Source organism: Puma concolor, chromosome D1, assembly GCF_028749965.1.
Source record: "Puma concolor isolate L17-30 chromosome D1, mPumCon1.1.hap2, whole genome shotgun sequence".
Taxonomy (NCBI): Eukaryota; Metazoa; Chordata; class Mammalia; order Carnivora; family Felidae; genus Puma; species Puma concolor.
The window spans coordinates 61,696,586-61,712,686 of NC_141676.1; the positions used below are offsets into that span (position 1 = coordinate 61,696,586).

General features: G+C 37.1%; 1 protein-coding gene across 4 annotated transcripts in view; it reads right to left on the reverse strand.

Annotated features, from left to right (window-relative positions):
* RSF1 (remodeling and spacing factor 1) overlaps positions 1-16,101 on the reverse strand; it is a 158,067-nt gene that overhangs the window by 62,610 nt on the left and 79,356 nt on the right. For all 4 annotated transcript variants that reach the window (XM_086678396.1, XM_025928313.2, XM_086678398.1 and 1 more), the window contains 2 exons: positions 7,370-7,462; positions 6,740-6,945 (listed from right to left, as the gene is read on the reverse strand). In XM_086678396.1, the coding sequence (XP_086534522.1) occupies positions 6,740-6,945; positions 7,370-7,462 (299 nt within the window). The remainder of the gene's footprint in view (positions 1-6,739; positions 6,946-7,369; positions 7,463-16,101) is intronic.

A 16,101-nucleotide genomic window follows, 5' to 3' on the forward strand; every position in this document is an offset into this window, starting at 1 on the left:
CCTATGGGGGCCAAGAAACTGAAGGAAGGCATTAATGAGTAATAGCAACAGTATTGATAACAGAACTTAACATCAGCGAGTGATTACTGTGTTCCGAGCACTACTCCAAGCACTTTACATGAACTAGTTCATATAATTCCAATATAACCTGATTATAGGTACTGTTGTTATTACCCCCATTTTATAGATGAAGAAAGTGAGGACACTGCAGAGATGTACAGTAATCTGCCTAAGGTTGCAGTTAGCATAGATTAAAGGCAGGACTGAATTATAGTCTGACTTCAGAGACCATCTTCTCAATCACTGTGCTATACTAGCAACATATGGTTTACAAATGTCTTTGACAGAGTCTGTAATTTTGGGTACATGAAAACTCAACCTGTTTAGAATTCAGGTTTTTGAAAATGATTGTCAAACGCTTTTTTCTTAAAGCATTTTTATTGTATAATTTACATACTTTGAAATGAAAAGATTTTAAATGTTCAGTTAATCAGTTTTGACATTTTGATTGCTTTCAAGTTTTGGCAAGTATGAATAAAGCTGCTATAAACATTTGTGTGCAGGTTTTTATGTGAACATAACTCTTTAACTCCTTTGGGCAAACTCCTTGGATGGCTGCTGGATCATATGGTGTTTAATTAGGTAAGAAACCATCGACTGTCTTCCAAAGTGGCTATGCCATTGTGCATTCCCACCAGCAATGGCAGAAAGTTCCTGCTACTCCACATCCTTGTCAGCATTTGGTGTTGTCAGTGTTCTGATTTTGGCCATTCTAATAGGCATATAATAGTATCTCATTTTAATTTACATTTCACTGATGACATGATGTGGCACTTTTCACGTGTATATCTGTTCAAATATATGTGTGTATTTGCCATCTGTATACCTTTGTTGCAAAGGAATCTGTTAAGGTCTTTGGTCCATTTTTAAATCACGTTTTCTTATTGTTGAGTTTTAAGAGTTCTCTATATATTTTGGATAACAGGCTTTATCAAATACATCTTTGGTAAATATCTTCTCCCAGTCTGTGGCTTAGCTTTTTATTATATTGACAATGCCCTCCCAGAACGGAAATTTTTAATTATAATGAAGCCCAGCTCTTACCACTTCTTTCTTTCATGGATTGTACCTTTGGTATTGTACCAAAAAAGTTATCAGCAAACCCAAAATTGTCAATCTGCTTCTGTGCTATCTTCTTAGACACTTATAGTTTTGCATTTTATATGGAGATATGTAATCCATTTAAAAAAAAATTTTTTTTAACATTTATTTATTTTTGAGACAGAGAGAGACAAAGCATGAACGGGGGAGGGTCAGAGAGAGGGAGACACAGAATCTGAAACAGGCTTCCGGCTCTGAGCTGTCAGCACAGAGCCCGACGCAGGGCTCGAACTCACGGACCGCGAGATCATGACCCAAGCCGAAGTCAGCCGCTTAACTGAGCCACGCAGGCTCCCCGATGTGTAATTCATTTTGAATTAATTTTTCTTAAGGGTGTAAAGTGTCTAGATTAAATGTTTTACATATGGATGTCTATTTTTTCCAGCATTTTTTCTCCATTGTATTGTCTTTGCTCCTTTGTGAAAGATCAGTTGACTATATTTATACGGATTTATTTCATAGCTCCCTATTCTGTTCCACTATATATTTGTCTAGTCTTTTTTTTTTTTTAAGTAATCTCTACATACAACATGGGGTTCGAACTCATGACCCCGAGATGAAGAGTCACATACTCCACCAACTGAGCCAGCCAGGCATCCCTATATTTGTCTGTTCTTTCACCAATACCACACTGTCTCAATTACTGTAGCTTTATAGTAAGTCGTGAAGTTGGGTAGTGTCAGTCTTATAATTTTGTTTTTCTTCAATATGTGTTGTCTATTTTGGGTTTCTTGCCTCTCCATATAAACTTTATTTTATGAGAGAGAGAGAGAGAGAGAGAGAGAGGGAGGCAGGTAGAGGGAGAGAGAATCTTAAGCAGGTTCCATGCTCAGTGCGGAACCCGATGTGGGGCTCAATCCCACAACCCTGGGATCATGACCTGAGCCAAAATCAAGAGTCAGACGTTCAACCAACTGAGCCACCCAGGTGTCCCTCTTCATATAAATTTTAAAATAAGTTTGCCAATATCCACAAAATAACCTCAGAGATTTTGATTACGATTGCATTAAATCTATAGATTTTAGGTTGGGAAAAATTGACGTTTTGGCAATATTAAATGCTCATATCCACAAATATGGAATATCTATTTAGTTCTTTTTTGGTTCTTTCATTAGAGTTTTATAGTTTTCCTCAGATAGATTTGTTTATATTTTGTTGTATTATACCAAAGTATTTCAATTTGGGGGGAGATAATATAAATGGTATTGTGTTTTTAAATTCAGATTTCACATATTCACTGATGGTATGGTATATAGGAAAGCAACTGACATTTTGTTTATTAATCTTGTATCTTGCTACCCTGCTATAATCACTTATAAGTTCCAGGAGAGTTTGTTGTTAACCCTTTCAGATTTCCTACATAGATGATCATGTCATTTGCACATAAAGATGGTTTTCTTTTTTGCTTCCCAATCTATCTCTTACTTCCTTTTCTTACTGCATTAGCTAGGACTTTGAATACGATGTTGAAAAGGAATTTTTAAGGATTTTTACATCTAAGTTCATGAGAGATACTGGTCTACACTTTCCCTTTCCTGTAATGTCTTTGTCTGGTTTTGTTATTAGGGTAATGCTGGCCTTATAAAATGAATTAGGCATTATTCCCTCTCCTATCTTCTGAAAGAGACTGAAGGGAATTTAATTCCTTCCTTAAATGTTTGGTGGAATTCGCTAGTGAACCCATCTGGGCTTGTTGCTTTCTGTTTTAGAAGGTTATTAATCATTGATCCAATTTATTTAATAGATAGAGGCCTGTTCATATTGTCTACTTCTTCTTGTGAGAATTTTGGCAGATCATGTCTTTTAAGGAATTGGTCCATTTCATCTAAGTTATCAATTTGTGTGTACAGTTGTTCACGGTATTTCTTTATTATCCTTTTAATGTCCCTGGGATTTGTAGTAATGCCCCTTCTTTAATTTCTGATATCACTAATTTGTGTCCACTCTTTTTTTCTTAGTTAGCCTGGCTAGTGGCTTATCAATCTTGTTGATCTTAAAAAAAAAAAAAAAAACAGCCTGTTTTATATGCAAAGTTTTTCCAAATATTGCTTTCACTGCAAATTTTCAACCACAAATTTTGACAAGTTGTACCTGCATTTTCATTTAACTCAAAATATTTAAAAATTTGTCTTAAGATTTCTTCTTTGACCCCCATGTTATGTAGAAGTGTATTATTTAACATCTAAGTATGTGGAGATTTTAAAGCTCTCTTTCTATTACTGATTTCTAGTTCAATTCCATTTTGTGGTCTGAAAGCAGACACTGTATATTGCCTAGGTATTAAATTTTAAGAAGATCAAATATAGAAAATTCTTTTTTTATGGATCACTATTTTTACAAAAAAATATTCCATTTGATTTTTAAATTGCAAAGTTCAGTTTTAAAATTTATCAGGGGCTGACTTACAGGGATGCTTAGATGGCTCAGTCAGTTAAGCATCCAACTCTTGTTTTCAGGTCAGGTCGTGATCTCATGGTTCATAAAACTGAGCCCTGTGTCAGGCTCCGCGCTGATAGCGTGCTTGGGATTCTCTCTCCCCCTCTGTCTCTGCCCCTCCCTGGCCTGTGTGTGCACTCATTCTCTCTCTCTCTCTCTCTCAAAATAAAAATACACTTTAAAAAAAAAAAAAAAGGCTGACTTACAGCTTGAAAAAACTCAGAATTCTAGGGGCGCCTGGGTGGCTCAGTCAGTTGAGCGACCGACTTCGGCTCAGGTCATGATCTCGCGGTCCGTGAGTTCAGCCCCGCGTCGGGCTCTGTGCTGACAGCTCAGAGCCTGGAGCCTGTTTCAGATTCTGTGTCTCCCTCTCTCTCTGACCCTCCCCCGTTCATGCTCTGTCTCTCTCTCTCTCAAAAATAAATAAATGTTAAAAAAAAAAGTCTGATTTAAAAAAAAAAAGAAAAAACTCAGAATTCTAAAGACGAGCTAACTTTTGTCACATAACCTTGTTTTAAGACTGAGACAGAAACATATTTCCAACACCAGAAATCTCCATGAAAATTAGCAATACTTTGAAGAAATAGTTTTAAACAAAAGAAGCAGACTTTTCATTTCACTAGTAAAAATTATATTCACCAATGAAGAAAAATATCCAAGAGCGATCTATTAAATTAAAAAGTCAAAATTCTATTTGCTTTACTTGCTCTTCATTTATTATCTCAGTTTCTAAGTGAATTTCTTGCCGAAAAGATTACTGCCTCCTTAAAAACTCCACTCATACAAGTTTAGAAAATGCTTCTGACAGCATCGATCAGTCTTCAGACAACAATTTCTCTGCAATATAAAAAAAGCAAATGTTCTCACTTCTGTAAGCACAGTTCTACTTCCCCATAATTTGTATCAACGGATCCTGGCTCAGTGCTTGAGAGAAATACTCTTACACAAATCAATCCTTTAAATGTTTAAAGATAATTATATCTCCCTAAATTTCTACTAAATCAAGTATTTTTAGTTCATTCAATCATCTTCTTTGTGGTCTTTCTCATAAAGCATTTATTCTACCATATTAATATTCTTCTTAGAGTTAGGCATCCACATCTAAATACTAGACTCCAGGAAGGATGTCATTACAGCCAAGTGGGATAATGTCCTACACATTATTTTGGGTACATAATGTATTTTAATGACAATGAAGATCATAATTTTGGTGACAGTCAAGAATAACACAATGCTTTTCACATTCAACATTCACAAAAATAAGAGACCTATATGGACAAGACGGTTCACTACACTTGTCAAAATTAGTACTACTGCATCAAGTTAAAGGTAACTAAAATGCCTTGTGACAGAACATGTCAAGTATATGAAGTATAAACAGACCAAACTGAGGATTTACGGAAAACCATGGTACTTCCCCACATCTCACATATATTATATACAACTAAGAGCTATTATTTATAATATAAGGGATTTCACAGGTGCCTGAAGCCCATCTATAGATCCCAAAGCTACATTATTCATTAGTATAACCATAATTGCTCAGCATAGTACCTAATTACACAAGTAGATATGCAATATAAATTTATATATTCTTCACAATAACTTTACTATCATCCTCATTCTAAAGTGCAGAAAAGTGAATATCAAAGAAATTAAGTAATCTGCCTTCAGATGGTAAGTAGAGGAACCCAGATTCAAGCACAGTTAGCTCTAACCACATCATCTAAACACTTCTCTCACATCATCCATCAGGGTATAATCTACGCTATACATTAGAAATTGCTTTAAGCATTATGACTGATCAGAAATAATAATAATGATTTTTCTCTGTCAGATTTTCTTCATCTACAAAGTAGAGAATATTTCTTAAATAACCATGCAAGGTGGATACAAGAAATAGTATAAGTGGTAGAACATCACGAACAGAACCTCATTCAATGTATCACAGGGAGAGATGGTAAGTGACTTTCATTTCAGGATTATTTGTTTAGTAAATTAACTATATGGAGAACCAGACTATATTATAGTATGATTGAAGGGAGCTTATAAAACAAGCCCCTACAAAGTCATTCAATTCACATTAATTCTTAAGGAACTGAAGTTGAGCTTCTCTGACCCAAACAAATATTCTAAGTTCCCACAGATTCCCTCTTCAAAACACTAATAAATAACCACTAAACAAAAATCTGCTAAAACTCAAATGAGCAAAAACAGAGAGGAATAAAAGTCAAAGGAGTTTTTCATAAGTCAGGTTATATATCCACTAGTTCTCCCTACTTTAGTTATAGATTTAGTTATAGATCCTGATAACTTTGAAATTAATATAAAATGTGGGTACTAGTGAAATAAATTCTAAATAATTAAGTTGCAAAAACAGAAAGTTAGAGACACAAGATTCTGAATAATGATCCTGGAGTCACTTATTAATCAAAAAATAAAGTTTTATTTTAAGGTTTTACATGAAATGTTTCCAAATATATCAATCAATACAAATAAGAGGGTACCTGGCTAGCTCAGCTGGTAAAGCATGTGACTCTTGATCTCAGGGTTGTGGGTTCTAGCCCCACATTGGGTGTGGAGATTACTTACAAATAAAAGCTTTAAAAAATAAACACAAATAAGGAACAAAGATTTTTTTTCAAAGGACTACCAAAAACCCCCCCCAAACCCCCCAAAAAACCCAAAATATTTGTCAGATTTCTTCAGAACCCTAATGAAGAAATGTATACATAGCAAAAATTAAAAATATACTAAAGTGCAAGGTGAATTGGCCAAATGAAATAAATTATGCCTAATAGAAAACTATAGCTAGGTAAGAACCAAGTAATACTTTGCTTGTATTGTTGCCTAATGATGGGTTTTTCTGTGCATATTATTGCTACATTATTATTTGTCAGATTCCACCTTCCTGAAGCATAACGTACATGTGCTAATATGGACCACCATGCTAAATGTAGTTATTTATTTGACAAATAATTAAGTGCCTACTATGGGTATTGTGCTGGTCACTAGGCTAGGTCCCAACAACTCTCCAAACCCACAAAAAAAAGGACCACCCCAGCCTCAGAGATAATAATCTTATAGAGAAGTGATTAAAGAAACACACAAGTAAACATGAAAAGACTTCAATAAAAGGTACCTGACAATGCATTTCCATGAAGAGCCATCTTGATCGTCTTGTTCTTCTATGTACATTCTGACATTGTGATCTTGATCCAACTGGTACCAGTACATAAGGCCATCTTTGTCTCGGCCAATTGGCTGGAGACGCATGGTATCAGCATCTTCCTCATTGATAATGTTTTTGAATTTGAGATTGTCATCAAATTGACACTCGCAGAGGTACTGGAAAATAGTCATAACATGGCTTAAAATACTCTATAAATGTTTCTCCATCACAGTAAATGTGATATGTTTAACCACAGAACTGATTCAGGAACAAGAGCAGAAAAAATACATGTAGTTTATCCATCTTTCCCTATCCTCTCCCCACTTTTGTACAACCTGTTTGGAATAACCAATTTAAAAAGATATATTTCAAGTTAACATTTTATTTTAGTATTTTATAAGTTTATAGGCTTATTGTAATCAATGACACAAAAATCATGTTATATTTCAAAAGCACTATGTTTGTATTAGTCTCCCAAATTTCTTTCTTATGTATAAAATTTTCAATGATTCTTTCTGTTAAAGCTTTTATGCACATTTTTCTTGAAATGGCTATCAGTGAATTAATTAAAATAATTGTAACAGATAATAAATTCATTACCTTTAAGAGCGCTAGTTTGCATTCAACACTCATTTCAAGATAGCCCTTCTTCTCCATCTCCCATGCCCAGGTGCTATTAAACTCTTGACATATCTGTAAGAGAAAGTTAATATCTTAATACATAAAATTTCTATTAACATTGGTATTTTGTTGTACAATTATGTTAACTGTTTTGTTTATATGTATTTATAATGGAACAAGTTTGTAACAAATACAATCCAAGCCAAATCAACCAGAAATGTTAACTACTGACTGACTGAATTAAAAAAAAATTTTTTAATGTTTATTTATTTTTGAGAGAGAGAGAGAGAGAGAGAGAGAGAGCAAGTGGGGGAGAGGCAGAGAGAGCTGGAGACACAGAATCTGAAGCAGGCTCCAGGCTCTGAGCTGTCAGCACAGAGCCCAACATGGGGCTCTAACCACGAGCTGCGAGATCATGACCTGAGCTGAAGTTGGATGCTTAAATGACTGAGCCACCCAGGCGCCCAGATTAATGACTGAATTTAAGGTAAGCAGTGATCTCTGTAGCTCTCTCCTCTGCTCTCAAGAATATTATACACATTTTATGGCACATTTTCCCAAATGCAAATAATTATCTGATTCCCCTTCCAAACAACCTAGAAGTTCCTTGAGGGTAAGGACAATAGTTTATCACTATGCCTAGAATAGAAGTAGGTTCAAAAAGCATGCCAAATTGCAGGCTATTTTTTAAAGTTTATTTATTTATTTTGAGACAGAGAGAGAGAGCGTATGCAAGCGGGGAAGGGGCAGAGAGAGAGGGAGGGAGAGAATCCCATGCAGGCCGATGCAGGGCTCGATCCCACAAACTGTGAGATCATGACCTGAGCCAAAATCAAGAATCGGACGCTTACCTGACTGAGCCACCCAGGTGCCCCTGTATGCATATTTTTTAACAGAGCCACTCTCCAACTAAATGTCCTTTATGGGTAAAGATTCTATTGCTTGGCATTTGAGACCTTCTATAATGTGGCATTAACTTAAATTTCTAGGCTTCGCTCCCTATACAAGCATATCAGGCAAACCAGAGTCACTGTAACAGTCTGAGGAAAGACATGGATAACCATACTACTCAATAATAAGGACTAATCAGGAGAAATGCCATGGACTGTATGACCTCTGTGAGCCAGTTTCCTCAGAAATAAAAGGGGAGCAGTAATAATACTGATCTTAAAGGTTATAAAATAGGCATGAAAATGATATAAAGTGTCTAGCAACTTCATGCTCTTTGGTCTAATCCAAGGAGTGAAGAATATAATGAAGGCCAAAGGAAAAGAACCAACCAAGGGACAAGATTATTTGGGAGCTTATGCAATTGGCTAGATAGGCAGGCAGGAGAAAAATAAACAGGCAAATGGGATTGCTTATACAACCACATCAACCTAGAAAGAAGACCGGGCTGGCCCTCCTAGGAGTTTTATCCTTTTCCTATCCAGCACCAGTGTCATCTTTTTTACCGATTGTATAATAAAATTATAGGAGATCGTTGTTAGGATAGAAAAAGAAAATAAGGGAAGCAGTATGGCCAGGAACAACATAATGGGAGATCTTCAAAGGCACAAAGGAAGAATAAGGTTGCCATTCTCTGGAATACTGTAAGTCTCTGACTGACAATACTATCTTTTGTAGACAGAGAGAGAAAAAAAAATTGAGATATACAAAGTAAAAGGAAATTTTTGGAATATTACACAGGGAGGACCCTAATGTAATAGCTAAAAAGTCAGAATTTGAATGGACATTTTGCTGAAGAATATATACAAATGGCCAATAAGCACAGGAAAGTATGATCATCATAAGTCATTAGGGAAATGCAAATCAAAACCACGATGGAATACTACTTCATATCCATAAGGACAGCTGTAATCAAAAAAGAAAAATAATAGTAATGTTGGTGAGGATGAGGAGAGACTGAAACGCACAGGTTGTTGACAGGAATGTAAAACGGTACAGCTGCTTTGTGAAAAAGCCAATCAGTTCCTTAAAATGTTAACACTGAGTTACTATGTGACTTAGCAATTCCATTTTTAGGTATTTATACAGGAAGAGAGAAAACACATATCCATGCAAAAACCTGTACAAATGTTCATAGTGGCATTTTTTTATAAAAGCAAAATGGTGGAAATGATCCAAATATCAACTGATAAACATACAATGGAATAAACATACGAATGAATAAACATATGAATAAACATACAATGGAATTTTATACAGCTATTAAATGGAATGAAGTAGTGACACCTTCTACAGCAGGGACAAATTTTAAAAACATTAAGCTTGGTAATAGAAACCAGATACGAAAGGTTACATACTGTATGGTTCTATGTATATGAAATGTACACAATAGTCAAATACACACAGACAAAAAGTTTATTAGTAGTTAGTTGCCAGGGACTAGGTAGAGGGAGGAACAGAGTGATTGCTAATAAGTAGATTTCTTTTCCAAGTGATAAAAATGTCCTAGAATTAACGATAGTGGTGATGATTGTACATCCTTGTGAATATACTAAAAAATACTGAATTGTGTATTTTAAAAGCGTACATTTCATGATATGTGAGTAATATCTCAATTTAAAAAAACAGAGGGACAGTCAAGAATGTAGAACCCAGCTTATAACTTGTGAGTGCTCTGCTGTATACCATGCCCCTAAAGGAAGAGGATGTTTGTTGACCATCTTTAATGGGTAAGGCTGAGTCTGGGGAAGCACACCTCCGGTATCTGAGAGGGGCTGGGAATGACACAGCTCCAATGCCTGCTCAACAACCCAAGCACGAAGGCTCACGCAGTCACAGATACCAAATACAAATGAACAACTTTTAATTATCTTTCACCGTGTGAAAGGGGAGAAAAGTGAAAGAGGAGTAGATAAATAGATAATTAAGATACAGGCCTCTCTGCCTTATACTACTTACCTTTCATTTACATACCTTATTTATATAGTTTAGGGTACAAAACTTTTGTGCTGATATTCAGATATGAATATGCTACTCATTTTGCTTCTTTAAGGGCAATGTAGACATATTATTATGCCATTTGAGGAAAAACAAAACACCTGAAACTTAATATTAGATATACCCAAATAGCCATTACCTATTGTTATCACAAAGTAAAGACTGTTAAAAAATGAGTACTCTAAATGACACTTAAACAGTTCTGCAGGACCATATAAATTTGTATCAGAGGTCAGCAAACTTCTTCTGTTAAGGGCCAAACAGGAAATAATTTAAGCTCTGTAGACCATACAGTCTCTTTTCAACTATTCAACTCTGCTGTTCTAATGCAAAAGCAACCATAGAAAATACATAAATGAATAAACTTGGCTATGTTCCAATACCACTTTATTTATGGATAAGGAAATTTGAAATTCATAAAATTTTCATATGTGTCAACCATTCTCCCAACCATTTAAATATGTAAAAACCACTCTTAGTTTTCAAGCTATACATAAGTAGACAGCAGGACAGATTTGGCCTATGGGCCAACATTTGCTAGAGCACCAGAAACTAGCTGTGTCTATCAGAGACTGTCTATGACAGCTATTCTTGGATCCTTGTGAGACAGGAAAACTAAAGGGACTCCATGAAAAAGTCCCTTTTTCCCTGCTTCTATTCCTGTTAGGACCAACACTCCCGCCTTTTACATGCCTTATAAAACAGATAACGTATGTCCTCCTTGTAAAGGTCAAGGAATTAATGATTTCTTTGGAAACTTTCCAGTATAATAGATAACATCTAAGGAGTGACCAGGCAAGGTCATCATGAGTGTCTTCCAAGACCACTGACTCATTAAGACCCCCGGCTCCAGTGCACAAGTGACTTGTGGAGAACACCCGTTCCCAGATGCCAGAGAAGATTTGTGCACCAGAGCACAATCCTCAATAAAAACCCAGACCCCAAGCAAAGACAAGGCTCACTCTCCTTTCCTTTCTGAGTCTCCCAGATGCTCTGTCTGCATCTGCACTCTATGTCTTCAATACACTCTGCTCTCACTTCCTCTTGGTTTACATTTGATTTCTACACCATGCAAAGCCAAGGACCCTCTTGGCTGTCCTGGAAGACCCTCTGGGTCTGAGGACCCAGCCAGCCTGCATTGCTTGGAAGCAAGGGGATCCTCACTAGGTTGGTAATTCATATTAACTCCCTAGGATCCAACTTGATTCTGACCAAATAGCCTTGTAAATGTAATTTGGTTTTGCATGCAATTTCTCTTTAGAGAATGTTCCAGCATCCAAAACATGAACATTTCTATACAATGTTCATATTTATCACTCTTTAAGTTATTATTCTATCATACTGATTTTATGTTTGATTCTCTAATCTGGTTAATGAGAGGTCATATCCAGTTGTATCCCCTGTATGGTGCCTAAAGATGGCCTTTTTGATATACATATGAAATCAATGCCATTCAGCCTGGGAGGACACTTGGCCACCAGCCTGCTGACACTCCAATACCCCAAGCCTGTCTTTTCCTCCTAACTTACAGAAAAACAAGGTTGAGGTTGGCAAAAGGCGGGAGCAGGGAGGGGGTGGATTTAAAGGCCACAACATCTCAATATTTACAGAAGAGGTGGTTTCACATGCCTACACAGCAAATACATGGAATTTATCTCAGTGAGATCATGAACAAACTAATCTTAAGAGTCATTTTTGAAAAATCCTGCTTTTTTTGACAACTTAGAACATAAGGAATTAAAAGGGGGAGCTATGCAGCAGGGGGAGAGAACTGCAAAAACCCTCAGCATGAACATCCAGTACATTAAGAGACTAAATCAAATTCTAACGTGGCTTCTAGCAGTCTCAGGACATGTCTCTGGGATCACCCTGCTCCCATTGAGCTCCTGTCTTGAAAACTCAGGGTTTCCAAAAGAATTTAGTATGTGTTCTAGCCAACCCTATTCTTTGTCCCTGAATTCCCTTTTCCATTTATTCAAAAAATAAACACCTTACAACTATAAATCTTTCCTCTGTCCCTTTGAGATGTATATGTATCTCCTATAACAGTGTCTTTCTCAAGGACCTGAAAGCCATTCCTTTGATTTGTAGTCATCAGGAAGGATATAGGACCTCCCAGACACTGTGGGAGGGTAGAAAAGTTTATCTTTCATAGTTAGCAGGCACAGAAGGCCTAATCAGGTTGCCTGACTGACCCTCACACCTACTTTTCATAACTGTTCATTTCCCTAACCCCTTTTTCATCTCTCATTTCCACCTCCCAAAACCCTTAGTCTCCCTTTAAAAGGCCAGTCACCTCTGGGCAAAATGGAATTGAGCTCAGCTCCTTCTTCTACCACAACAGTTAGTGAATAAAGTCTGTCTTTACTGCCTTTTTTTTTTTCTTAATGTTTTTATTTATTTTTGAGACAGAGAGAGACAGAACATGAGCAGAGGAGGGGCAGAGAAAGACACAGAATCTGAAGCAGGCTCCAGGCTCTGAGCCGTCAGCACAGACCCCAACGTGGAGCTCAAACTCACAGAGTGGGAGATCGTGACCTGAGCTGAAGTCAGATGCTTAACTGACTGAGCCATTCAGGCACCCCATGTCTTTACTGCCTTTTAACTAGTGTCTGGCTTTGGGGGGGAAGGATCATCAGATACCATTCAGATGGAAATCTTTATTTTATAATTAAGAAACATGAAGTTTAAAGAGATTCATTTATCTGGTGATTCCACCAATATTCACTGAGTGAATATTCTACGGCAAGAACTAGTCAAGGGGCTGGGATACCATGATGAAGACAGACAACCTGCTACCATGAAGCTTATATTCTAAGAGGTAGTCAAACAGGTAAAAATAAGAAAACATTAAGTAGACACAAATCCTACATTGAAAATAAAATAGAGTAATGTCCTAGAGAAAGTTTGATTATTACTCTGATTAGGTGCTCAGAAAAGGCCTCACATTTAAAAAGTTGACATTTGGGGCACGTGGGTGATTCAGTAAGTTGAGCATCTAACTCTTGATTTCAGCTCAGGTCATGATCCCAGGGTTGGGGGATTGAGCCCGTTGTCAGGCTCTGCACTGAGTGTGGAGCCTGCTTGAGATTCTCTCTCTCCCTCTCCACCACTCCCCACCCATGCTCTAACTTAAAAAAAAAAAAAATTGACATTTGACACAAGAAGCTGAGACATGACTGAGAAAACAGAAATCAGCCACAAGAAGATCTGGAGTAGAAATGCAGATCCTGGCAGAAGAAACAAGCTAGCACAAAGGTCTTAAAGTTTGATATATTAAAAAAACAGAAAATAAAGTGTAAATGAAGCAGAATAAAGGGTAAAGTAGCAGAAGATAAGGTTAAAAAGGTAAGCAAGGGCAAAATTATGGTGGCCAGGGTAAGGAATTAAGATTTTATTTCAAATACAATGGGAGGCCACTGGTAGATTTTAAATGGAGGAATAACAAAATCTGATGTATGTTTCAAAATTAGCTGCTGGAAAAAAATGGACAAAATGGAAACTGAGAAACCAATTTTAAGGCAAGAGATAATAATGTCATGGACTGTGGTGGCAGTAGTAGGAACAGAAAGAAGAAGCTGTATTTTAGAGACAGAATCATCAGGACTTTTAATGGAACAGATATGTAGAGTGACTGGAAAGGAAAAACAAAGGTGACATCTACAATCCTTGGCTTGAACAAATGGAAGGATAAAAGTGCTTTTAATCAAAGTATTAAGACAATACCCAAGAGAAGGGAGTTAACAAGAGATGTTTTATACCTAATGAGTTTGAGGTGATATATACATCATCTAAGAAGTATCTCACTTAAAGTTAGTGACTGAGCCAAGACTTGAAGCTTTTGACTCCTGGTTCAGAGTTCTTTCCAGTGGATCATACAATCTTTACTCAAACCTTTTCAAATCTGAGTCAAAAAGAATTTTACAGCTAAGCTGAGAAGTCAACTCATCTTCATACCCCAAGTTTGTGCCTAAGTATGAGACACACAGCAGATACAAAACAAACATCTGATACATAAATGAAAGACACAACAAATAATGCTTTTACTTTAATTTAAACATTCTTTTAGACTAACCAACATTAACTACCAGCTAACATTATACATCTTTAAGAACATTAAAAATTCTTACTAGAATAACAGTAACAAATTTTTATTTTACTTTATTTTAGAGAGAGAGCACGAGTGGGGCAGAGGGTCACAGGGAGAGAATCTTAAGCAGGCACCATGCTCAGCACAGAGCCCAATATGGCTCAATCGCACAACCCTGGGATCATGACCTGAGCCGAATCAAAAGTCAGACACTCAACTGACTGAGCCACCCAGGTGCCCCATAACAGCTAACATTTATTGCATGTTTACTATGTACCAAGTACTGTTGTTATTGCTAAAAATATTAATGCAGTCGATTCTCACAAGCCTTAGATGTGTGTACTCCTATCCTCGGGAAGTTACGGGCTTTTCCCAAGGAAGGAAAGAAATAGTAATTACTATCTATAATCATTTATGGTGAAATCAGTATATATTTAGGATACCAATTAGGTCAGTCGTCACCAACAGAGCTGTGACCAAAGGCTAGACTGAGAATTATAAACTTTCTAGGTCTTTTATTTTTTTTAGAGAGAGGGAGAGAGAGGGGGGAGAGAGGAAGAGAGAGGGAAGGAAGAGAGAGAAAATCAGGTTCTACACTGAGTGCGGAGCCCAATGTGGGGCTCAATCCCATGACCCTGGGATCATGACCTGAGACAAAATCAAGAGTCAGAAGCTCAACTGACTGAGCCTCCAGGCATCCACAGTTCCATTCTTTACATTCAAATTACCTCTCACCAAGTATCCCTGACCTAATACTTAAATGTGTCCAATGGTTTTAAGTATTATTTTTAGAGGGCTAAACCAAACATTTACTGAACATAGTAAGCACTGAGAGGGCAAATTTCTGCTTTAAGAAGTGATGAATTGAGAGAGAGAGAGAGAGAGAGAGAGAGAGAGAGAGATGTAAACAAATAATTACAGGAGGAAAAGTAGTCAGTGAGCTATCTACAAACTGAGTAACTAATATATCTATCAACTACTACAAAAATATAGAGGCAAAAAACGCTAATTCAGCTGATGGATAAAAGGAGATCAACTGCAACAACTCAAGGGTAAGGTTCTATTTAAGTGGTGACTTTTACGCTAGGACCTGAAGGATGAATAGGTTTTACAAGACAAGGAGGTAAAAAGAGAATTTCAAGAAGAAAAAAAAAAAACAATATGCAAAGCCAAGGGGATGTGAGTGATGCTGGTATGTCCTGTCAATGTGAAGGTGAAGACAGGAGTTCTTTCTGCTGAGCCCTAAAGCCCTAGATCATGAGTGTTTGGGGATGGGAGTGGGCACAGACAAGGCTGTAAGCAAAGGGAGCGAGTAAAGCCGTGAAAGTAGGTCATGGCTCATAAATATGGGGGTTCAAAACAAGCGTTTGGAAGCACCATTTAAAAAATAGTTCTGTTGGGTGCCTGGGTGGCTCAGTCGGTTAAGCGGCCGACTTCGGCTCAGGTCACGATCTCACACTCCGTGAGTTCGAGCCCCGCGTTGGGCTCTGTGCTGACCGCTCAGAGCCTGGAGCCTGTTTCAGATTCTGTGTCTCCCTCTCTCTCTGACCCTCCCCCGTTCATGCTCTGTCTCTCTCTGCCTCAAAAATAAATAAACGTTAAAAAAAAAAAATTAAAAAAAAAATAGTTCTGTTGTGCTGTGCAAAAGACAGGATGATAGAGTCTGAGGTCAAGG